We start from the raw sequence: 25,890 nt of genomic DNA on the forward strand, positions 1-25,890 counted from the left end.
TCGCTGTTGGACGACCAGGACCAGCTGAAGTTATGGAAACCAGACTTCACATGTCAGATTGGCTGGTGTTTTCACCATGCCCACCCTGACGTGCAGTTCAGGCTTCCAGAACTAATGCTAGGAGGGAGCTATGATAGCAGACACACAACTCCATCAGTCTCCGATGGAGCGTTGTGCTTGCATGACCCAGCCAATCCTGGCACTGCTCTTATGCTGTTTAGTATTACAGACAGCATGAGAGCAGTGCTTAGATTAGCTGGAAAGCTTATTCTCTGTGCCATTTTGAAAAGCAGGTCTGTGCGTAGGAGGCTGGCTGGGGATAGCGCATGTCCGATGTACGTCTTAAACTGAATACAAAAAAATGTAGTTACATTTTTGTGAAGCTTGACGGGGATAAATAGAGTATACAAAAATGGAAATTACACAAGTTGTTAGTAAATGTTTTCTAACTTCTTCCCCCAAATTGTGTGAAAGGCTTAATGCATGTCAGTAAGAAAGTGAATGAGAGAGTGGATGATTGTGTGATAACTAAATGAGTGAGTGATAACTTCCATGAAGTAAGAGATTAACTGAATCAGTAATTGTGCAATCATTTCTTTGTGTCAGTGCGTTATTTACTGAAAATATATGACAATGAGGATACGATCCTTAGGTTTGCCGATTACCGTGATTTTATTTTTGTTTTTGTATGGTGGTGCACTTCTCCGTCTTTATGTCGACAATAACGATATAGTGGATGACGTAATATACTGTAATACGTCTGAAATAATGTGTCAGTTTATAAACAGTGCAATGTGAGGGTGCTGAAATTCGAGAACTCTGTTATTCATCCAAAGATCATTTCTTGTCACAGTAACAGGGATTACCAGTGTTTATTAATAACTGTTGCTCAATTCTCACCCGCCAACATTAACCACAGTGATATTTCAACAGTGCTCCTGGTGCTTTACACCAGATACGCATATACAAGCTTTAATGGCAGTATCTCGACGTAAGATCCTCGAAACAGGGGTTTGTTGATTTGTGTAGTAGTTCACAGAATCTGGCTCAATAGACATTTACATTTCAAATGTACAAACATTTAAAATCAATTCTAAGCATGGCAAAATGTGCCCAGTCATGATACCACCATGCCTTGGCTTTAGCCTTCGAACACCCATGTTGCTGCTCCCAACTTTGCGTGTATGCACACACCGTTCAAAAACATTTTGGGAACCACTTGTACACTTAAACTTTGTGCCAACCCAGGCTTTAGTTGGGTGTGCTGTGTGTGAAAAACAATTCCCACAACACCAGGGCCGCACTGGCCGTAGCAAACATTGGTAGGGTGACCAGATCTTTGAGCACCAAAAACCGGGACATTTTGCAAAAATAGATGAAGGACTACATTTTTACATCAACAGAGCGTTGCAGAATGACAGCTCTATTCAACATTAGAACGCAAAAAAGCATTTAGAAATTAAATAAAATGTATGTTTTTTAAACCGGCTTTGTTACTGGGGGCCGGTTTGCCTCACCGGGGCCCCCATTGGGGTTAAGGAATGCAATCGAATCTCCATTGAGTTCGCATTGCGATTTATCATTCGGATGAGGTATGTATTTTAATAATTTCAAAACTGTAGCGTAATTTTTTTTTTGCCAATTGGATACTTACGAACACCTTGCAGCGGTTGTCGGGCACAGCACCGAAGCCTACATGTGCATTTCCAGTGCAAATACGTCTCTTGTAGACAACAGAGTCTCTTGAAATGGACGCCTTTCACTCTGTGGGGCCCACACAATGCTTGTTTGACTCTTTCCGCAATTTATTGGTCCCAAGACGGGAAAAGAAAGGGTGCTCCCCACTTAATGGCCTGCAGAGTTGACCGGACAAAGATAAAACCCAAGAGCTGGATAAATGGACTGGGCGAGTTACGGGGTCCCACGGCAGGCCAATAAATAGCACGGAATCGAGCTGCTGCTATAGCACTGGTCAAAAAATGTGCTGTTTCCCCCTTCATTCCCCTATGGAGCAATTTGGTCTTAAAAGAGCGGCATGTGGAGTTTTGTTGTGTGAGCAGGCTCGGTCTCCACTGACCGTCTCTGTGCACCTTAGGAATCCCATTGTCGAGCCCGGTATATAGCATTCACGCTCTCGCTGAGAGGCACTCATCTCTGTAAAAAGAGTACAAGAAAAGAAACAGTTAAAAAACAGAAAAGAAGTGCGCAGGTGGGTGGTTTTTGCCACTCGCTTTGGTCTGAGGACATTTAGTTCTCTCGGGATAGGGAAGCTCACAGAGTTTCAGAGGCCACCAGAGGGTTTCCCGTCTTTCAGCGTCCGGACATCAATGGCGTATTCTGGAATGATCTTTGCCTTCGTGCAGGCCGCATTTCTGGTCGTCTCTGCCACCACAACCGATACCGATATTGGTGAAGGTAAGATTACCAGATGGCCAACGACAAAGCGCCCGAGACAATAAAAACATGTTCCTAAATTATAGATAGCTGTCAGCCAGAAATTCTTCAGGAACCTTGTCGAGACTTGTAGGCCCATTTATTTGACGGGAAATTGAAAGTGGGACGTTGTTAGCCACTTTTTACTAATGTTTTTTTTCCCTCAGAAAAAGGAACATCAGAAAATATTGAAGGATAATCATATGTGTACTACTGTAGACCTACTGTGGAACTTTTATTCTGTTGCGACTACACCTTTTGTGACATTACTGATGTCTGCGTTGCAGCTAACTTTGCTAGAATGAAATTTTAACTGATTGTAATTGTATTGTTTTATCTTTTGGAAAGATGGTCACATTTTCTTTTTAGTCATACATTTTTTATATGGATTTGTTAGCATAATAACCAAAATTAAATGAAAAACAAGTTCCACCAAACTTAGGGCCTGATTTATGAAAAGTTAGTGCCGCCTTTGCGTCATTTTTTGATGCAAATCGGTGCAAACGTACAAAATAAAAGTTTGCACTGCCTTTACGTCAAAAAATGACGGGAAGGTGGTGCTAACTTTTCATAAATCAGGCCCTTAGTGCTGTATATGTAAACCATGAAGGACTGAAAAGTCACCCATGTAACAGCTATTCAAATGCATGATTGTAGTAGGAAATATTGAATCCAGAATTTTGACAGGACAGAATATCATTATAACAATATCGAGGGACAAAATATTGAAAGGTAAGAGCACATAGGGAGGCAAGGATTTCCTATTCTTGACTCCACATCTACATACCTTGAAGCTAAATAAATATATCACCAAGGTACATATATGTGGAGATAGGTATGGAAAAAGTATAGAAATTTACCTTTCAATATTTTGTTCCTATATATTGTTGTTTTCCATGGAAAATATTGAATTGATATTGCCAGCCGACACCCAAATGCACAATATTCATCAAATGTTAATGCTGAGGTGTGAAAGGGTGGGTTGGTGGTTGTGGTCTGTTCATGCTACTTGTGAACCTCTATGTTGCTGGTATTACATTTCTTCGCTGTCAAGACAAGCTAACATTTTGTGTATGGGAGGACAACCTATATTTTTACTTTGGGGACATTGAGAAGACCAGAGCACAAGTCCTAAAACAATGAAGTGGGGGGACTTACCAACTTAAGACAGTATACAAGTGACATCGTGGCACATGATATCACAGCATGTTACATCATAGCACGTGACATCGCAAGTGGCATCACAGGAAGTGACATCACCGGAGGTGGCATTTCAACCCATAACCTCACAGGAAGTGACATCACAAGAAGTAACAGCTGATCTTAAGGGATCACAAATATATTTAGGAGGTCTATAAGGAGTAATTTGAGTGAATTACCAGATTTAACAAATTAGATTTTGCGTTGAGGTTGTGCCAAAAAAGGTGACACAACCCGACACAAAATCTGGGCTTCAATTTCAACATTTATTTTTTTAAATCTCTGCCACAAAGAAACTGACACAAGGAGAAACTTGGCAATAAATCTGTTCTGCTTAATTTGTAGCAAAGACTGCATTTAAAACAAAATCTTATAGGATTATGGCACCTGCAGCCAAGAGCTACAAATGCTCTGTAAATCTCAGGGGCTAATAATGGTAAAATAAATCTGCTGGTTAACACTTATGCTGGAGAGATGTGTGTCGTGTCTAGTCCCAGTTGTGAATCAAACTAGCATGGAGGGTTAACGTGTCTCCTGCAAAGCACTTCGTGGCAGATTTTTATTTTATGTAGATAGATAAGTGGGCTACTACTTTTAACATGGAGATCTTTTGTTACTTGCATTACATAAATTGTAATCCTTCTAATATAGCACAGATAACTATGAAGGACATGTGACTTCTACACCTTGTAACTCTCACTATCCTATGTAACATATCCTGTACATAGATTTGCACTTATGTGATTTATTGTCAATATATAATGTGTACATGTGATGCAAAGAGCTCTGACACCCTGCACTGGGATAAATAGCGCTATAAAAGAAATAAAATTAAATAGTGATATTTAAATTGCTGTTTGTGTAAATACAGAAACAGGCCAGTGTAGCTGACATTCTTAATGTGCAAGCATATCTCCTATAACCAGGGAGTGTCCAAAGGCAACATCATGCCTCTCTTAAGTACCTGTGAAGTGACATCAACCAGTGTGTCTTTGCTTCCCCTCCTTTGCGTTTGCAGGTAGGTGTGAGGCTCCAGATAGCTCCAGCAAGAACAAGAGGAGGCCTGATGGCCATTTAACTTTGGCCTTTGTTTTAGCTCCATCCCGAATTTAAAATAAAAAAGCCCCCTCACTCCCACATGCAGTTGCTGCTCAGAAGGAAAGCAGACAACGTGTAGGAGTTGCTGAATGTGTGTTTAAGCATTACACCAGGACAAGTTCAGCATCTTTCCGTGCTGCACGATTACTTGGCAGGGTGGACGGCGTCCACCTTGTGAAAACAGTGGGTGGATGCCATGTGCCTGCGTGTACCCCCTACTTGTGCCCTGGAGAAGGCCCCCGTACTGTAAAGGCGAAATAAAGTAACAGGCTCTCCTAAGGCACCTATGGTTTTATTTATAGATGATAGTATGCACTGGGCCTCAAGAGTGTCTGTTGCTGGCCCGGCATCTCTGCAAGAGGCTAAGACGTACCAAGTGATAGGTAAGTGGGCGGGAGTTGCACTGCCAGTTTCAGGCCCATTTAATTACCACGTTTTCACAGAAAGCCCTTCTGCAACATTCACTTGAGATGTACCTGAGATTGCTGGATGACTCAGACTGTATATAAACAAAATGTGAACAGATCTTATGCTCGGAGATTACCTCTTGTAAATTGCACACTCAAACAGTATTCTCCAGAGCCTGGACAAAGATGGCTTAAGGCTTGGGCAAACTGGTCAATTGCCCAGGTCTCCAAGCTTACAAGGAGCCCTCTGGTAAGATATTTTTTTCTCTCAACCTATCTCTCCCTTGTCGATTTTTCTATCAGAATCTCTCACCCTCTCTGTGCCTTCCTCTACCTCTGACTTTCAACACAGTGTCATTTTAAGGATTATTCGGCCCTCAATATATAAATTTCAGTATTGTTTGGCACCATGCAAGTTTGAAATAGCAGACAGTAGGCAATACAACTTAAAGTTGTTCTGAACAGGTGCCCCAAAAATATGTCTGGCCCAGGGCCCCAAAAATCCTTAAAGTGACATTGAGGTAGAGGCTGCATATTCTTTTGTAGCTTTAGAGAGGACCTGGCAGTGTTGTGCTCTGATACAACCCAATTTTAATCTCAATATACATGATTTGGACACAGAATTGTAGCAGTGGGTCGAACCACACCAGTTTGAATTTTGTAGGTAATGCTATGCTGCCTGCCTGCACAGAAAATGCCATGGTCTCTCTATTGATCGCACTTTAGTCTCATTGTAATCCTGATTCTATAGGTCCAAACAATTTGGTAGTTAGAATCTATACCTTGATGTTAATGGCTGCAAAACCCACTACGTTTAAACTGTCCTTGGTTGTCCTACGAGTGCTTTAGTTTTTCAGTCAGAGGAATGGTGGCATAGGTACCCTTGGGACATTTTTTATGAAGGCATAACTTGTGCTGTACGTGATGTAAATCTGAGGTTTCATGGTATCTGTTCTGCTTTCAATGATAAGCAAACTCCGTGGAGGCTCTCTGGCAAGGCACCTGCCCCGCCACGGGTGGAGCCGGGAGCAGTGCTTCATTTGTGTCTGTGGTTGCAAGTGGTGGACCTGCAAGAGTGTGGTAAAGAGACAGGAAGTGTAGTGTGGTAGAAGAAAGAGTCATTATGTGTAATCAAGATCAGGCAGCCTCAGTTATGGCATCCCTGGCATACACTATCACTGGTAAGTCAAATTGTAGGTACTGCACTTATTTTGTTTTTCAAAATAAGCACTGGCTGCTAGTTAGAAGACTGCCAGCACAGCAGTATGGTGGCACAGATTGCTGCCAGCACCGTGGCATGGTATACTTGGGAAAACCCTTTGTAAACCTTCAAGATATTGTGCCTAGGAAGCTGCACAATAAACTTTTGGGTCTGGGATATGCTGATATTTCACCTTGGCTGGTGCATGTGAGACATCGTACACAATTATAGTCTAGCTTTTTTGTCCTTTGGTGGTGAATCTGGTGCACAGAAGAGGAAGATGCAGTGAGTGCAGAGTGAGTCTGTGGTTGGTACTAGTAACCTTGCCTTTAGGGTCTGGTGGATCTCTTTTCCTGTGGCTGAGAAACACACCTCGGTCACGTAAAGCCACCACTGATGGAGAATCCACAACCAAAAAGAACTCAATTTTAAGAGGCAGGATTTGTCTGGGGTGGATTACCAGGATATCAATGCTGCAATTAAGCCATTTTTATGACATTGTTTAAAAGGCAGAAAGAGCCAACAATTGTCAAAAGTGTGAGCCAAGACTTTGACGTTTTGTACAGCGTGTGCTGTTTATAAAACATGACGTCCAGCTCTGGATCTTCAGAAGTATACTTAACTGGTGGACGTCCACAGCGCCTGGGCTGTTCCTACCGTCCCATTACCTCCATTCATTCAGCTTTCATTGCCACTCGCATAAGTTCCATTGGCATTGGCTGTGTTGATTTCCGTTTTGCTCTCTCTGAAATAAAAATATAGAGTGGGAACAATTTAGTACCTCACTTAACAATCGACCTCCTTTATTTTTGTCTTGGAACATCACTTACTGTTGGGATTTTAAGTATGGAACTATGGAGACTTCCAAAGATCGGGTAAAAAAATGTATGACTTCCTCTCCTAAAAGCTTATTTGATATCAATAGTGAAGTGCTTTTAACATGAACCAGTTTCACTGGTTGTTAGGTAAAGCAGGATAGAAGTTGGGACAAGTAATACCAGTACAGAAGGGGCCATTTTCAGTTCAATATAAGACCTAGGTGATGGCCCAGATTTACTTAGGCTTTGTAACGTTGGAAACTGACGCAAAGCTATGCAAAGTAATGTATGGGTATATATTGGCTTTGCTGGTACGTATCTAGGACGGATCTCCATAAACACCCTTAGGTTTCGACGTTAAGTCCCATCTACTAAGACAACAAGACTGTGCAATGCATCAAAAACTAAGGGCCGTATTTATACTCCGTTTGCGCCGAATTTGCGTCGTTTTTTTCGACGCAAATTCGACGCTAAACTAACGCCAACTAACGCCATATTTATACTATGGCGTTAGAGGCGTATAGCGCCAAAGTTCCCGGAATGTGCGTCATTTTTTAGCGTGAACCCCTTCCTTGCGTTAATGATATGCAAGGGAGGCGTTCCCGTCTAAAAAATGACTCCCAGGCCTTTACGTGGTATTTATACTCCCGGGCAAAAGAGACGCCCGGGAGTGGGCGTGGCTAAAAACGGCGCATTTGCGCCGCTTTTTAACGCCTGGGTCAGGCATGGCGTTAAGGGACAAGTGGGCTCAAAATGAGCCCAGAGTGCCCTCCCCTGCCCCCAGGGACCCCCCCTGCCACCCTTGCCCACCCCAGGAGGACACCCAAGGCTGGAGGGACCCACCCCAGGGACATTCAGGTAAGTTCAGGTAAGTATTTTTTGATTTTTTTTTAATAATTTTTTTTGGCATAGGGGGGCCTGATTTGTGCCCCCCTACATGCCACTATGCCCAATGACCATGCCCAGGGGACAGAAGTCCCCTGGGCATGGCCATTGGGCAAGGGGGCATGACTCCTATCTTTACAATGATAGGAGTCATGTTGATGGGGGATGGGCGTCGAAAAAAAATGGCGCAAGTCGGGTTACGACGATTTTTTCGACGTAACCTGACTTGCCCCATTTTAAGACGCCCATGCGCCATTTTCCCCCTACGCCGGCGCTGCCTGGTGTACGTGGTTTTTCTCGCGCACACCAGGCAGCGCCGGTCTGCTTGCGCCGGCTAACGCCATTCAATAAATACGGCGCCCGCATGGCGCTTCAGAATGGCGTTAGCCGGCGCAAAACTTTTTGACGCTAAACTGCGTTAGCGCAGTTTAGCGTCAAAAAGTATAAATATGGGCCTAAGGCTTCCTTGAAGGAGGCATTAACAAGCGGAAATGTTTTCATTTATTAAAAAACCCACATATTGCATGTATGCCGAAGTGCACAGCACACATCGAGAGCATGCGACCCTTCTGAAATGTGTCGAGCATAGGAAATTGCACTGGAAGGATAAGCTTCCATTACAAATCCTATGCTGGACAGACAGTGGCGTAGCGTGGGGGATTCAGGGGGGGCCGGCCGCATCGGGCGCAACATCTGGGGGGGGCGCGCTCGCACTCGCGAGTGCTAAAATCCACGGGTTAGGGGGCGCAAATTACTTGCCTTGCCCCGGGTGCTGACAACCCACGCTACGCCACTGTGGACAGAGTCCACTCGCCTCTGAACCACGGTGCAGGGCAGAGTGTTGTGCAAGGCAGCCTAATTCACGTGTCAGTGTAGGGAATCACAACGGAAGCAGCAGGCCGGTGTTGGTATATGTAGCTCTCTCTACACAGGGTTTTACCTCTTGCATGACGCAGGGCAGCACATTTGATTGCGGCACAAATGTGTGAAAGTGCCCGATATCTCCTGCAAGTTCCTGGTTTCGAGGCTGGCTAGGTAGATCCAACCTCCGAGCATGGTATGGGACGTGCCTTTAGGTTCCACTGCCACTGTAACGTTCTTATTTATGGCTTGAAGTGCTGTACTTCAGTGAGCTGCATTATCGTGGCATCATACAAGGTTGGAAATGCACTTCTGCCACGGTGAGGGCAGCCCTGCTGGCTATTGAGCGGAATCTACGTATAATCAATGATCATACCTGGATGCCTGGGTACAAACCCTGGTAAACCATAGAAAACTATACTATAAACCATGGCCCATATTTATACTTTTTTTAGCGCCGCATTTGCGCAACTTTTTGACGCAAAAGCGGCGCAAACTTAAGTTTGCGCTAAAAAGTATAGATATGGGCCCATATGTTTTGTCCATGAACCTAAACATAGTGACAAGGGAGTTCGGGCAAAGCCAAGCAGTGTGTTTCAATATATTATTACGTAATATTTAAACAGTTCCCGCGGACGGCGACAAACCCGAGGTGGTTTGTTCCGAAGCAGTACAGGTTGGATTGCCTATTTAACAGGAGTCTGGTCGGTTTGCAAAATTAATATTAATTTATCCTTTATTTAATCCTTTAGGACGGGTGAGATCGCTATTCACTCGATCGTTGTGCACTTTATACTCAAGCTCATGTATCAGTGTACTTCAAATTTGCAGTATATTCCGAACAAATAAAGACTCTCAGCGAATAACATGATTATGTGTTTGGCTTGGGCAATAGAAAATAATTGCATGTTTGAGCCGATAACAACAAGCCCCTCCCCCCCAGCGGCATGTTGCACTAGCTAGTGTTAGTCGTGTGCACAGTAAATATACCTGGCGCGCATGAGCAGTAGTGATTGCATTCCTCCGCTGCTGCGCTGTGCTGTCTGCAGTTCATGCCCTAACGCGGAGAAAGTCAAATCCGTGCGCTGTTGACACTGCAAGCGCATAGAAGCCAGTGCTTCGCCCTCTTGTGGGCCAGAGTGGCTGTTTATGATGCGGATCTGAAGGTGGCACATGCCCCTCGGGGTACAGAGTGCAGTGTGAGAAGGTTTGCTGTCTTTCTCCATCATGTCCGTGTTTCCGGTCCTGAGGTTTTATTTAAAAACTTAACATGAGCTGGACATTAGTTACTTCCACAAAACCAATGTGTCTCTCGCACTTGAACACAATCATTAGTAACAGAAAATCCAAAGACTGCTCGCAAGGTGTCTTGGCCACAAGGAGTGAGAACTAAAATGTAACTGTACGAGAGTGTCAAAGATGTGCCCTGATGGCTATAGGGGCCAACTCTGGAACTGGGGCACCAGACTCGAGTCAGTTTAGTATCCCATGATTCTGACTAAATCACTTAATCTGAGTGCTTAATTTGAGACGGTGGGATCCACAGGCAGTTATTTTTCCCCATCAGACATTTATGGAGAGCAAGAGAGGGAAAAACACAAAAAGGGGAGAAGAAGGAGGAGGAGAAAGAAGGAAAAACATCAAAGGGAGAAAGCAGGGACCTGCAAGACCGAGTTAAACTTCAGACCTGGCAGTACATTGTCTTTTCTTTTGTTCCAAAAGTTGTATTGGTTTTAGTGCAGTATAAAAAGAGACAATCTCTCCACCCCAATCACAACATCCCAGTTTGCTAATCAGTGTTCGGAGTATAAATGCGAGGGCAGTCATATTGCTATTGAAGTGCATGCCGAAATTGAAATCCCAGTACACACATCATACAGAGTTTGCTCAATCCAGTACATTTAAATGGGAACAAAGGCCCATATACACCCACGGTTGTAACACTAGTAGACTCTGGATCCTAAACAGTAATAGGCCTGGCAGTAAACAAAACTAGAGATTGAAACGGGTAGCTATCGTGCCCTACAATGATACCCTCAACTTTACAGCTAAAAACACTGATTGGGCGATCAATGACTGTAAAGCCCGTAGGCTATTCCATGTCAAGTTGTATTTCATTTTTACATTTGACATGCTTTACTTAATCCTACATTCCAAAGAGTGTTTGCAGTTTCAATGGTGTTGTTTTTTTGTAGTTTTTTGTGCAGCACATTAGCATTGTATAGTGTTTAATGTGAATGGGTCTTCTCTAGGTGACTCTGAGTTCATGTTGTGTGTGGGTGTTTACAAAGTGCCACCACAGAGGGCTCCGAAGTTGAGACTGAAGACAGTGTGTGTTCCTCACAGCGCCGGTCTGTGGGTCAAAAGGGTTTTAGAATGCGTCTTCATGCAGGCCTTAGTTATAAATAATGCAGCCGGTGCAATTGCACTGGGGCCCCGGACTCTGAGGGGCCAAGCTCATCCCAACGATGGGTTGCCTTCACTAATCAGCAGTGGGCTTGGAGACACCTTTAACTTTCTTGCATGAACACTTATGGCACGCTTGCTACGTCCCTGCCCACGCCGGACACGTTCTTCTGTAAAAACAATGTTAACTTCTGATTTAAAACAAAAAACAAAAAAAAACTTAGCAGATTCATCTCGTTGGCGATGGCGTAACAAAGACCCCGCGGTGCTGGGGAGGGGGGAAGCGTGGTTAGGGGGGTACCCCTTAGCACAATACACTGTGCAGGGGCAGGGGCCCCTTCAGGGTACTTTGAAGGGATCCCCCCTCAAGTTTCGTTACACCACTGCTCTCTAGGCTCGATGAAACAGCTCCACTTCGTGCTACATAGCAGCAGTGTCACTCTTTGCAGGCTTCAAACTCGTGACATGATGCGGATGTCAACAGAGGCCAGTGGTGAATGTTTAACGTGCTGGGCTAGTTTCTCAGCATACAGACATATGTGTAAGAACATGCAAATGGAGCCTTCACTCAGCGCAATTGCGGAGCGAGGGGAAAGGATCTGTTGTTGGCAGGTCACGAATAAAGAAAGACAGGATTCAGTTTGGCAAGTAATATGAGCATTTATGAATAACGGCCGGGAGGACAGCACAGCTCTAAGTCTGAAACTGCCCTCAAAATCATCAACTCAAGCAGCCCTTTTTATATACTTTTGCTACCTTGAATACATCTTATCATTTGTCATGCATTTTGATTTAAGCGCTCACGTGGTACATTGTGTCACTGCTTTCGTCAGCATGAAGCCGCATTTCTCATGAGAAAGTGTCTAATTACACATTTGCAGAAAAGCGAAGGTTACATATCTATCACGTGCACATTTAGTGAAAAACAGCAATACCTTTTATCTCACGTTCTAAGGCTGTCTGTAGCTCCACCTTTCCTAACTCCAGGCTTGGAGCCCTCCCCGACTGTCTGACCTCCCTCACACAGCTGCTGACCTTCTAGCATCAAAGCTTTTACATTCCTGTCCAGAAACTCCCTTTCCTCATTAACGTGGATTTGAAATGCGTGCCTTTCCTGTAACTATATTATTGCAAGCTTCTAGGCCTTTCTACGTGTAGCTGCTTTGTGGATAACTATGCCTTTGTCTCTCTTCTCTGTCTCCTGTACTGACCTTTTACTTGGATGCCATGAGCACTCAGGGCCTGTATTCCTCTCTGAGCATATATAATTCTGCACGTTTTCCTCCCAACTCTTGCTTTAACAAAAATGGGCCCTCTCTTTCTATATTTTCAGTAACATTCCCCCCTTTAGTTGAACTTTCAACTACTATTCCACCCTCTCTACTACATTCATTCATTTGGATATATACGTGATCCTCATCCTCCTTTACGTCCCTGGCTACCCTAATAGTGAACATCCCACCTATCTTCTGGCTAACCTTCTTGCAGCATCCTACCACTAACTGAAAGGTACAGAACATCAACAACATCACCACAAGTATCAGGAATAACCCCTTAATCAGTCCTGATAACCAGGATGGTATCCATGCAAACCATCCTGAAAACCATCCATCGGGGGCACCCCCTTCGTCTGCCATCTTCTTCCGCAAGTTATGTAGAGTCTGTATGGCCTCTGTGATTGTTCCATTGTCTGCATCGTTGGCATGTAAAACAGGCAGTTACGATCTTGGCACAGACCCCACCCTCCATGGCCGTCATCAAGTCTAGCACATACCTATGTTGCATAAGCATCACTCTCACAGCCCGCATCTCTTCCTTGACTGCATTGAATCCATCTTCAGTTGCATTGATTGTCTTCATCAGTTCCCATAGTGTTATCTGCAGCCAGTGGGCCGTGGCCTTTGTTTGAACAAAGGGAAAGATGCTCCCAAAGAACAATTGGGCATCATTAAACAACCTGTGCTCTTGTGGAATGTCTTCCCAGGTTGTAGTACCCATATACTCTGCATACCTCTTTTTCCGATGACGCAATAAAGTCGTTGGACGGCTCATGGGGTGATCATATAACTTTGAGATGTCCACCCCTGGAATCACCAGGGAGGGGGTGTGCACAGTTACTAAGGAACAGAGACCTTTCCATCCAGAAGGAAGTCGCGAATACAGCCATTCTCCGCATTGCCAATAATAGTCCATCAGACTGGAGGTGCCCCATTGCATATCAGCATTGTACTCGGTGGTGATGCAATTGATGTTCCTTCCCACAGGGACTGTTCCATTCCCTCTGAAACATAAAAAGAAAACAATTGGTGTTCTACCTGCTCGGAGAGTTGTTGGTGTTTCCACCCAAGTTAATCTAGAGATATTTTCATCCCATATAGCCTGACACTTCTTCTGGGTGCTATTATCAGTCTGATTTCCCTTCCAGAGAGAGAGAGCTCTACATCCAGATGTTGCACCGTGGTACCACTGACCATGAACATACACTGATCCATTTACTCGAAAATATGGTCTTTCCTGACAATCTTGGGACATGGGTGAAGCTGAATAATTCTTACAGAAAAGTGTAGATCTTGGTATTCCCAGGAATCCCTGTTCTATTATTTTATTCTTCCAATTCCTACTTTTATATTTCATTATTCCCATCTCAGGCATCCTCCCTAATTTCACCACTAATTCCTTGCGATCTGTAAGGACATCTGTTATGTCGGCTAATTCCTCCTCATATTGTGTGGTGTTTACTAGAAATGCTCCCTGTCTTATCTGCAAGGGCTGCATTCGTGCTCTCATCCTACAAAGGTACAAGTGCAATAAACATCGAGTAATATTTGGAAATACTTCTTTTGATGAATGTAGCCTATCTGTGTCACTAGCATGTGGAATCAAAGAACAAACGAAACATGATTCATTAGTAGTCTGCATGCCTATCTCTGTCATGTGCTGATACCATACATTGTCTAATAAGCTAGTATGAATATTGTGAGATATATTTTCATATTTATATACTTCTCTCTGTAAGCGCTTAGTATACTGACACATTGCCATGCGTGGACTAAGATACCATTGAAAGGTAATTGATAACATAACAAAGCGTGAACAGAAAAACAAAATCGAAATACATAACTGTCCACTAGTAGTGTCGAGTAGAAGTTCTGCTGGCCTCTTTAGGAAGGACGCTGTCCTTCGTCTTTGTCTTTGTCTTGCTGTAAATGTTCCTGTGAAGATGGTGATGTATGACATGAAGCCGGGGACAATCGAACGTCTGATAGGTGTATCCATGGCTTCCTGCCCTCCACCTTCACCGCTGTGGGGGTGCTCTGGGTCACTAAGTAAGGGCCCTCGAACTTGCTGTCTTTCCATCGTCGCACAAAATTGCGGATGTACACTTGCTGGCCCACGGATATTGGACTGGTCTGCTGGGCTGCATTGGTGCACTTCTCTTGTCGTGCCACCTGTTTAAAGAAGAACTTGACAGACTTCAATAACTGAGATAGATAGCTACTCATTTCCTGTCCTAGGACCTCAGCTGTCTTTTGAGCATCTGTTCACTGTCGAGCTATTGTTAAGGGAGTTGGCATAGGCCGTCCTGTTCATAATTATTTCAGATAACTGCGTAATGAACCAGTCTGTCTGTAATGTGGCAAGAAGGTATTCTTTGGCATTGTGTGCAGGGAGGTGTAGTTGCTCAAGGGCAATATACAGCAGGGCTTGAGGCATCACTGGCTTGCCTGTACTTTCTTGCCTATAGATAAAATCTGTTGGTGACTGTATACACCCTCGCTGCTCCCACAGCTCCCTTTCACGAGGTAATGCTTGTTCTTGCAATTCGAGTAAGTGCAATCGTGCTGTCTCGGTGTATGGGGGTGGTAACTCAGTAACACTCTGTTGTCTGTTTATCATCATCCCTAACGTGTGTTCATCTTGTTCACTGAAGTTTGGAGAGGTTTTAGCTACTTCTTTTGCTGCCCAATCTGCCAAGGCGTTTCCTCTGGAGATGAGATCTTGCTGATTGGTGTGTGCTGCACATTTTATAACTGCTACCTTAGATGGCAGTGCTAAGGCTTTTATCAATTGCTCTAATAGATCTTTATGCATTACAGGGGATCCATCAGATTTGAGAAACCCCCTCCTTTCCCACCGGCGAATACTAGAATGCACGGTGGTGGTGACATATGCTGAATCTGAATAAATGGTGACCTCTAGTCCTTCAGCGTGCTGTAGTGCTTCTATCATGGCCACTAACTCTGCAGCTTGTGCTGAGAAATGGGATGGAAGGGGTAGCTGGCTCACTATTTGTAAGGTGTCAGAAGATCCCTGCTGCTCTGCTCTAACAACAGCTGCTCCTGAATGTCGAATCCCAGTCTCCTGATCTATGAAAGAGGACCCATCAACAAAGAGTAACATGCTCCCAGGGATGGGGTCCTCTCTTATCTCGCTCTCTTCCTCTGGGGTGTAAGTAGCACAGTCATGTACCTGCTCGTCCTCAGAAACTGGGTGCGCAAAGAATGTTGCTGGATTAACTGTGTGACACCGTACCACTTGCAAGGATGGTATTGACAGGATTACTTCGTATCCAGATACTCTCTGAGTTGTAAGAGTGCTTTTGCTTTTCTGTAAAATGGCAAATACCGCATGCTCTACATACAATGTTAAAGGTGATCCCATCACTATGGTGGCACTCTTTTGAACCGCAAAGGCTGCTGCTGCCAGAGCTTGTTCACATGGGTAATGCCCTTTCATGACGGGATCTAGCAGCCCACTGTAGTAGGCAATTGGTTTGTGTCCCATAGATTTCTTTTGAGTCAGTACTGCTGTCATTGTTATTCCATTACAATGACAGAAAAGGTAGAAATGTTTTTTGTAGTCAGGTGTAGCTAACACTGGAGCATTTGTAATTGCTTCTTTCAGCTCCAGGAAGGCTGTTTCCCTGTCATCGGTCCAGTCTACTTTATTTGCGTTTGCGGGGGACTCTTTTAAGGCAGTGAGAAGTGGTGCAATTAGGGTGGCATAATCAAATATCCACTGTCTCACATAATTGCAGAGTCCTAAAAACTTGTGCATCTGTTTAGTGGTTGTGGGCTTAGACATATTCCTAATACTCTGTACTCTGTCTGGTGTCAGTTCTGCCCTCTTTTTGACTGTTGACGGTCTTTTTGTGACTGAGACACCTCTGGCTGTCATTACTAATTCTCGTTTGAGGGCGCGGACGAAAATTATATAACCTTCTATTAACTCCTTGCTCATGTGCACCCCTATTAAACCCATTGTCCCATTCCTCATCCTCTTCTGCCCCCCCTATGCCTTGTGAGCCTTCTGGGGGCTCCTCATATGATGGCGTGTGTACACCTCCTCCCCGCTCCTCTTCTTCCTCCATCCAGTCCTCTGCTGCCTCTCTTAGTGTCTCTGCAGATGTGTCACCAAGCCTGAGAATAACATGCCCTGTAGTCCATTGTCCCCGAAGGGGTTGCTCTGCCTGTCTCAGTGTGTGTTGCAATTCACTTACTAGCCTGTCTCTCCCACTCAACTCTGGGTCAGCTCGAGGGGCTGAAGGGACAGGAGCAGGGGTTGCTTCAGTTCCTTGTGCCTCTAACCTCTCCTCCTTAGGCTCAACCCGGACGGGATCTTGATACCCTGCAGCTGGCAGGATAGGGTACAACCCATAAGATGGGGGTTCCTGTAGCGAATTCCCTGGGGACTCTGTGTGAGTTTGTGCCCCTTCTTGTATGGGTGTCACTGCCTCTTCAGGTGTGGTAGACTTGTCTCTTTCTTTCTCATGACAGAATACTCGCCACAGTGATAGAATAGCTTCCCTCTTCTGCCTTTTCTTTTTCTTGTATGTTGAACGAATGTAAGTCAATGTGTGTTCAACTATATTGTGGTCAAATGTCCCATCTTTTGGCCATGGTTGAGCGTGGCCCTCAGTGCCTTTATGCCACTGTTTGCAATATTTTTGTATTCTTCCCTTGTCTGAAGGGAAAGTTTTCATCAAATGGTCCAAAGGGGTATTCATGATCCCCATAGGACGAATGTTTTCCTATGCGTACCTCTAGCAGCGTAACTGATGCACTCTTTTTTCCCTGTCTGTTATCTTGTGAGTATTTTAATTATGCCACTGTCACTAACTCACAACAGTATTGTGTAAAGTCAGTCCTACTCAGTATTACCAGACTTCACATATATTGTTGTAAGACCGTATCTGTGGACATCAGCCATGCTTATCGCTAGTCTGTGTAACACTTCTTCTATGGTGATGTCTGGGGCAGGTGAATTGATGGGTGGTCTAAATGGATTAGTAGCTGAAGCAATGCGTGTTATAACGTTGTCATGTATGTAGATGAGTATTTGGGGTGCTCGGGGGTGCGTTGAGCCATTCATTATTTAAAGTAGTGAAGGTACGAATATCTGTGAGGAATGCATCAAGAAGAGCCTCTAATACAAGGGGTGATTGAGTTATTATTTCAAACCTCGGGGTGTTACATGGGCATGGGGGTTGACCGTGAGCCCACTTAAATACAAATTTTAGCTCAAGTGTATCTGTTTCTTGCCACAGAGAATTATTAGCCTCACTCATAGGGATTTATTATCAACTTTTACTTGCTTTGGTGTTATTTATTCGGGCCTCCTGCGTTTTATTTTCACTAATTACTGCCCCTTCACAGAACTCTTTAAGGGTGTCTATTGGGATGTCAAAAATATGGCAGAGATCTCGCACCCTCTCCTCTTCACTTATATCTGGCTGCGTGACAACTGGAGGGGACACCTGCCACTTCTCTATAACCTGACCTTTATGATTGTAAAACACAGTATTATTTTTATCCTCTTTTTTTACTCATTACTCATAAAACGCATTCACTAGTCCCTATTGCGCTTTGCAGGTCTGCAACCAGGGGTCTGACTGTACTCAGACTCTCACTAATATTTCAGCCCTGGTCGCTTCCCCTCAAAGACGCCTTCCAGAGGTTAGTAAATCTGGGAATCTGGTGAACCGGGCGTGTGACTCAAAATGTGCACACTTGTTACTCGGTCCACTTCACTATTTCCTACTCTAACCCCTCTGTCTTAACCGGAATATCTGTTAGGCATTCCCAAATGAATGTCTCTTCCAGGGGCTGTCCCCTAGGTAATGCACTACTTTCGTCCAGGGCTGCCCCCTGGGTAATACTCTAAATACTCTAAAAGTCTTCCAGGGGCTACCCCCCTGGGTAATACTCTAAAATACTCTAAAAGTCTTCCAGGGGCTACCCCCCTGGGTAATACTCTAAATACTCTAAAAGTCTTCCAGGGGCTACCCCCCTGGGTAATACTCTAAAAGTCTTCCAGGGGATACCCCCCTGGGTATTACTCTAAATACTCTAAAAGTCTTCCAGGGGCTACCCCCCTGGGTAATACTCTAAAAGTCTTCCAGGGGCTACCCCCCTGGGTAATACTCTAAAATACTCTAAAAGTCTTCCAGGGGCTACCCCCCTGGGTAATACTCTAAGTCTTCCAGGGGCTACCCCCCTGGGTAATACTCTAAAAGTCTTCCAGGGGCTACCCCCCTGGGTAATACTCTAAGTCTTCCAGGGGCTACTCCCCTGGGTAATACTCTAAGTCTTCCAGGGGCTACCCCCCTGGGTAATACTCTAAGTCTTCCAGGGGCTACTCCCCTGGGTAATACTCTAAATGTCTTCCAGGGGCTACCCCCCTGGGTAATACTCTAAAGTCTTCCAGGGGCTACCCCCCTGGGTAATACTCTAAGTCTTCCAGGGGCTACTCCCCTGGGTAATACTCTAAGTCTTCCAGGGGCTACCCCCCTGGGTAATACTCTAAAAGTCTTCCAGGGGCTACCCCCCTGGGTAATACTCTAAGTCTTCCAGGGGCTACTCCCCTGGGTAATACTCTAACCAGCTAGTCTTCTGGTCTAACCAGGGAATCACAGTGTAGTAATAACATACCATCAAAACATTGCTTTAACCCCCTAGCTAGTCTTCCGGTCTAACCGGGAAATCACAATTTATTTTTTAGCACACAGCATAATATTGCATTAAAACATTTAAGCCCCACATAAATCATGCATGCATTTTGTCATATTATAGTTGCCAAAAAGAATCATGCAATTAAAAATAATAAGGTACAAGCCCGACCTCTCTTTACCCCTTTAGGACTGCAACATCTGGAATCCCCGACTGCCTGGTTGAATAGGCAGGTGTAATCTCACCTGTTTATGTTGCGCGCAGTGTTCTATTCAAGCAGTACAGACAGATTTTCCTTCAGCTGCGTCCGGAGAAGAGAAGGAGGGCTCCTGGCTCGGCTGCGCCAAATGTTGTTGGCAGGTCACGAATAAAGAAAGACAGGATTCAGTTTGGCAAGTAATATGAGCATTTATGAATAACGGCCGGGAGGACAGCACAGCTCTAAGTCTGAAACTGCCCTCAAAATCATCAACTCAAGCAGCCCTTTTTATATACTTTTGCTACCTTGAATACATCTTATCATTTGTCATGCATTTTGATTTAAGCGCTCACGTGGTACATTGTGTCACTGCTTTCGTCAGCATGAAGCCGCATTTCTCATGAGAAAGTGTCTAATTACACATTTGCAGAAAAGCGAAGGTTACATATCTATCACGTGCACATTTAGTGAAAAACAGCAATACCTTTTATCTCACGTTCTAAGGCTGTCTGTAGCTCCACCTTTCCTAACTCCAGGCTTGGAGCCCTCCCGACTGTCTGACCTCCCTCACACAGCTGCTGACCTTCTAGCATCAAAGCTTTTACATTCCTGTCCAGAAACTCCCTTTCCTCATTAACGTGGATTTGAAATGCGTGCCTTTCCTGTAACTATATTATTGCAAGCTTCTAGGCCTTTCTACGTGTAGCTGCTTTGTGGATAACTATGCCTTTGTCTCTCTTCTCTGTCTCCTGTACTGACCTTTTACTTGGATGCCATGAGCACTCAGGGCCTGTATTCCTCTCTGAGCATATATGATTCTGCACGTTTTCCTCCCAACTCTTGCTTTAACAAAAATGGGCCCTCTCTTTCTATATTTTCAGTAACAGATCCTTTCATCCACCAGTTACTACGTCACCCAACACTCATTCCCCTTTGTTCAATCCCAGTCACCCAGCCACAACACAGGAAGGGCTGGGTGTGACAGAAGAGGCATCTCCGTTTTAATAGTCATTCTGGGCTGGGGAGAGAGAGTGTTGTTCACACCTTACATGTCAGTGGGCTACGTCCTGCCCTCACACAGTGGACTGATTACTCCCTACTGATGTCTGTGTACAGGGCTGGGCTAAAGGGTGTTGTACTTCACTTGAAAGGGTCCTTTTGAAATCACTTCCTCAACAAAGGATTTTCGAGTGTAAGTAGAAGGGCTCTTGCCCCCTGATTTTAAAGCACTTTTGGAATTGGGACCAAACCTCTGCAGAGGGACTGCTGAGCTGCACACGGTCTCATTTGGACTGCTCTTCTGTTTGTTGCCCTGCTGCCTGGTGGCTACTGGGTGGCACAAATTACTTATCTGGATTGCTTTTCTTCACGTTGCCCTGCTGCCAGCTCCTCTCTGACTCTGTGGGTCCCCAGACCCTGTGGGACTGCCAGGAGGGATCACCATTATTGCCCTGATGTGCTGGCCTCCGTCCTTTGACCCCACCTTGTGTTCTCCATGGGCTGACTGGATGACCCCTGCCCCCTCAGAGCCTCCACACAAGAGGGGCCCTCGCAGGGCACTTAGGCTGACACATCCAATCTCCTGAGGGTGCGTGGGGAGCGCCTCTGTCCCCCCCCCCCACGAATTAGCGGGGATAAGGTCAGTGCAGCGCTACTTCACGTGCATTCTGCCTAGGGCCGGCGTGCTTCCCCTTTCCGCATAGCCCCAGCAGGAACCTCACGTCAGACCACTTGCCTTGAATCACCCTTGAGGCGCCCCGCCATCCGGTGGAACTCGGATGACCCAACGTCAGGACAGGACTGAGTCCTGCAGGGTTGTCGGCCTCTGCAGCACGGAGTGTTCGTGGGTCGTTGCCAGTCTCATCACACTCAGTGAGTGGGGGACCCAGCAACGTCTCCTGGCGGATATCGGCAGCCTGGTGTCTTTCATGCAGGGAAAACACTGTGGGGGGCATTCCAAGTTTCTGCGAGCCTAGAGAAGAGATGCCACTGGAGTCCACGTCCAAGCCTGGAGGGATCATGGAGACCCCCTCCACCCTTGGGCTTTGTAGCAGCTGACGAGTCGGCACCCCCGGCCTACCTGCACACCTTCTCAGGCGTGATTCAGGAGAAGAGCTGTCCCTGTTCCAACCTCTGTGCAGCATCCTCGTGGCAGCAGCTCCATGGGATTCTGTAGGTGGGGGCTAGAGGAAGGTGTCCCTGCTGGCCTCCACCGTGTGCATGCCCCCACCCGCTCCTGTTACCTTGGGCCTTGCTTTGGGGGGATTTGATCAGCGTGCATAGTCCAGGGTGAGGCTCCCCATGCCTGCCCAAACTGCCTCATTCTTGATTACACATTTTCCCCAAAATTACCTTAATTACCCTAAGAGGCGCCTGAGTGCTCCAGCGCTATAAACTTTTCACTTCTCACAAAGTGGGGGATCGCCTCTGTGGATGGCCTCTTGGGATTACCGTACATTCACTGATACAAGGGCAGGTGCTCTGCCTACTATAAATATGTCAGTGACCTGTACCATGCAGGACTTGTGGCTACCGCATTCTTATTAAAATAAAGGCAAGCGATCCTGCAACTGTGTTTGCCTCGTAAGGTACGCATGCTTTTCTGCTGCATTTTCTTATGGATACATGCCATGTTCACATAGGTACAGTAATTGTGGCTAATAATGCAGCGTAGTTCATATGTTTTCTACTGTAACTGACCGCTGCACCATATGCTTTGAGGTTGTATTGTATGACATCTAGGAGCAGATTTACAAGTACTAGTGCCACCTTGTGCCACATTAGCGTACGTTTTTTTACTCTATAGTAACTCAACGAGGCAAAAATCGGCATACCATACCATGGCGCACGTTAGGCCAATAGTGTCAAAAGTTTGTACGCTATTGTGGCGCTTTGCTGCTCCAGCGCCAAAAAGGTTGATGCTAGTGCAGCAAAGTGCAAGGAGGCCCATTGACTTCAATGGGTGTGTCCCTTTAATGGGTTCTTCCTTATAAGAAATGTCAGAGAGGCTCTGGAGGTTTCTTAGTCAAATTTCCTAACGGTTTTGCATACATGAGGGCTTTTAAGGACACCAACTTCTTAGATCCTTTCCCAGGACAGGACCGGCCACTAAAATCAGCCCTGGAAAATAACTTGAAGCCACCGACACTGAAGGAGTCAACAAGAATTTGATAATGGAACCTTTCTTCGTTGGGTCGTGCCAATCCAATCCATGCTGTGAATGCAGCTCCCTATCCTTCAGCCTACTGGTATAATGCCAGAGTGCCAGAATGACCAGTCGAGCCCTTCTCCTTCTCAATCATAAACTAAATCCCACCTGTCTCACAAACACCTGTCAGTCAGGACAAGCCCACTATTCGATAAAAACTCTTCACAAGTGTGGCTGACACTAAAATCTTCCCTGGATGACAACAGTGCACTCATTCTCATATGAAAACACAAATAAAACCTGAGTTAATCGCACTGCTGGAGGAACATCTTATCTGCAACTGTGCTCAGATCGACGTGACTGAAATAAAGAGAAAAGTGATGACTGGATTCTTCAATTAATCTCAGCCACGGGTAATTATGTGGGCCACATCCCATTCATATTGTTTTGCCCAAAATGTCACCTCAGATTACATCCAGCCCAATGCAATTCAGCCTTGTTGCTGCTCCAGTAGGAGTCTGAATTGGCAAACCAGGTCCTCTCTGAATTGGATCATAAGCAACCCAAGACCTGTTTCATCCTAATTGGGGGTCTTTGGTCAGTTGCAGCTTCTTCCCAATAGCACAGTGAGCACGGGACCCACATCTGGGCTCACCTGTAACACTTAAGGCCTCATTTACAATGTTTTGGCATAGGGCAGTGCTACAAGACTTCTTGCTGTGCTGCCCTGCATCAAAAGAAAAGGGCAGGAATGTGCCATATCTATAAGATAAGGCACATTCCTGACAACTTCCACAGCGCTGGCGCACAAATGACTGCCATGCGCCAACGTAGGCACCCTTGCACCATGGTGCAAGGGTGTCCATGTTGTAGGTATGATTGTTTTTGTGCAGGAATGGGCACCTTTCCTGCACGAAAACAATCAGTTGAGGTGATTTCCTCTTACTATGTGTGCTGCAGAATAGAAATAGGAAAACAAATGGGGATAAATAATGTTATTTCTCCTCATTGCGCCTCCCTTACACCTCCCTTGGGGAAGCTTATGCTTCTGATGCATTCCCAGGTTTACAGCATGTTGGAAATCTGGGAATATGTCAAATGCCATGGGTGTTACTTTGGAACACCCACAGTAACGCCCATGGCGCACCTCCATATCGCAGTGTGAGACAACGCACTGCATACGACAATGACACAACAATGCTCTGCATTGCTTCACTCCATATATACAAGGCTGTGGAAAGCCACGTAGGGTGGATTTACGTGGCCTTGTAGATATGGCCCTGCAGTGTGCACCACTGAACCATCACTAAAAATTACATTCTGGTGGCACACATGAGCTTGTAAATAATCCCCTTGGTGTGTTGCACTCAAGTGTACAAAAAGGTGATGAGTGGGATGCTTGAATTATTCCATGTCACTGATAATTACTTGGGCTGCATCCCAGTCCATTGTTTTCTTGCCCACAATGCCATCTTAGATTGGACCCAGCCATATGCAAATCATCCTTGATTCTGCTCCAATAGGAAAAGTTGACCCCGATCTGCCAGCTAAGCCCACACCAAACTGGAACACAAGCAATCCCAAGACTTGGGGTTCTTCAGTCAGGTGCAGCTTGGTTCTAGGGCAAAGTGAGAATGGGGCCCACATCTGGCCATACCCATCACACTTAGGACATCACTCTGAAGTAAATAAAAATAAGTGATAGATGGGATGCTTGAACTAATCTCAGGCATTGATACTTTGAGATGTCATCAATGATGTCATTTAATATGTCTAGAGTAATGTAATATGTGAGGTCATAAGTAGTGTATTAGACCTGTCAGCTTTATGGTGATCTTCCCCCAAACCTTTTGCCTTACTCCGCCACATTTGAATTATCTTGTTTTTGTTGGCCTTAGGATTCTGTGCACTGCTAACGAGTGTTAAGTGCATATGGTCACTTCTTAAAGCAAGGTAACATTGGTTTTCCGCATTTGGCATATTTAATTTACTTTTAGGATCCTAGTAAAGTGGTTCTACATGTTCCCAAGGCCTGTAAATTAAACCCTACTTGTGGGTCCGCAGCTCTGATTGTACCACTCACTTGAGTAGCCTATTAAAACATGTCTAAGGCCTGTCACTGTAGCCTGTATGCAGTTGTAAACTGCCAAGTCGACCTGGTAAAATAAACATTTTTGCCAGGCCTAAACATCCATTTTTAATAAAAATAAGCCCTTTAAGCATGTCTCAAGCCTGCCATTGCAGCCTGTGTGTACAGTATTGAACTGCCATTTCCACCTGGCAAAATAAACCTTTTGCCAGGCCCAAACCTTCTTTTTTGATACATATAAGTCACCCCTAGGATATGCCCTAAACAGCCCACTGAGCAGGTTGCGATGTATTTAAAAAGTGGGACATGTATTTATAAGTTGTACATGTCCTGATAGTGAAAAACTTGTAAATTCTTTTTTCACTTTTGCAGTGCCTACTTCTTCCATAGGATAACATTAGGGGTACCTTATTATATTAAGATGGATAATTTCGAAATGGGAATCCTCCAGCTCTCATGCAGAGATCTAATTGGCTGCAAACACTTCAACCAGGAAGTGTTGGCAGCCATTTTGAGACTCGGCTTTTTGCAAATTTCACCATGGATTAAAAAGAAAAACACTTGCTTTTCATTTTGCCCCTGGGTGGGCAAAGTCCTGGGGGCCTTCACAAAATATATGAGGGTGGCGCAGGCCCCCCAACACCCGTGTGCTCAACAAACCCATGGGGACCACCACCTCCTTGGAGCAATTAATTTTAATGTATATTGGGCAGCACAGAACCCCAGTGCCCCAGGGACAGCCACCTCCCTCAGGCAATTTATGTAATGTATGTGGGGAGTCTTGTGGCCCCCTTGTAACATGGGCACTACCACGTCCCTGGGGCAATGCATTTTATGTATGCTGGGGGCCTGCGCGGCCCCCATTCGTTGAGGACCTCCACCACCCTGGGGAATACACATAATGTATGCAGGTAGGCCATGTGACACCCCTGTCCCCAGGGACCGCCACCTCCCCAGGGCAAAGTATGTAATGTATGGGGGTGTGCGCAGCCCCCCTCTGTCAGATGGACTTCCACCTCCTGCTACCTGCCGAGGTGCCCACCCTCCGGAGGTATCTGTCTGCTTTGCTTGGCAGGAGCTAATAGATCATGTTTAATGTATGTGGGGGGCCCACGGGGCCTGAGGGACTGACTCTTTCTCGGGGCTATGCATGTTTAATATATGCAGGGGGCCTGCACTCCCCACCCCGCGTCCCG

The 25,890-nt window shown here is 45.4% G+C and overlaps 1 protein-coding gene across 1 annotated transcript in view; it reads left to right on the plus strand.

The window, feature by feature from the left end:
* The first annotated feature begins 1,978 nt into the window (after positions 1 to 1,978).
* Positions 1,979 to 25,890, plus strand: part of LOC138297352 (alpha-tectorin-like) — a 149,187-nt gene continuing 125,275 nt past the window's right edge. The window contains exon 1 of the mRNA XM_069236751.1: positions 1,979 to 2,415. Coding sequence (XP_069092852.1) covers positions 2,328 to 2,415 — 88 coding nt within the window. The 5' untranslated portion in view covers positions 1,979 to 2,327. The remainder of the gene's footprint in view (positions 2,416 to 25,890) is intronic.

The sequence above is a fragment of the Pleurodeles waltl genome, chromosome 5 (genome assembly GCF_031143425.1).
Source record: "Pleurodeles waltl isolate 20211129_DDA chromosome 5, aPleWal1.hap1.20221129, whole genome shotgun sequence".
Lineage (NCBI taxonomy): Eukaryota > Metazoa > Chordata > Amphibia > Caudata > Salamandridae > Pleurodeles > Pleurodeles waltl.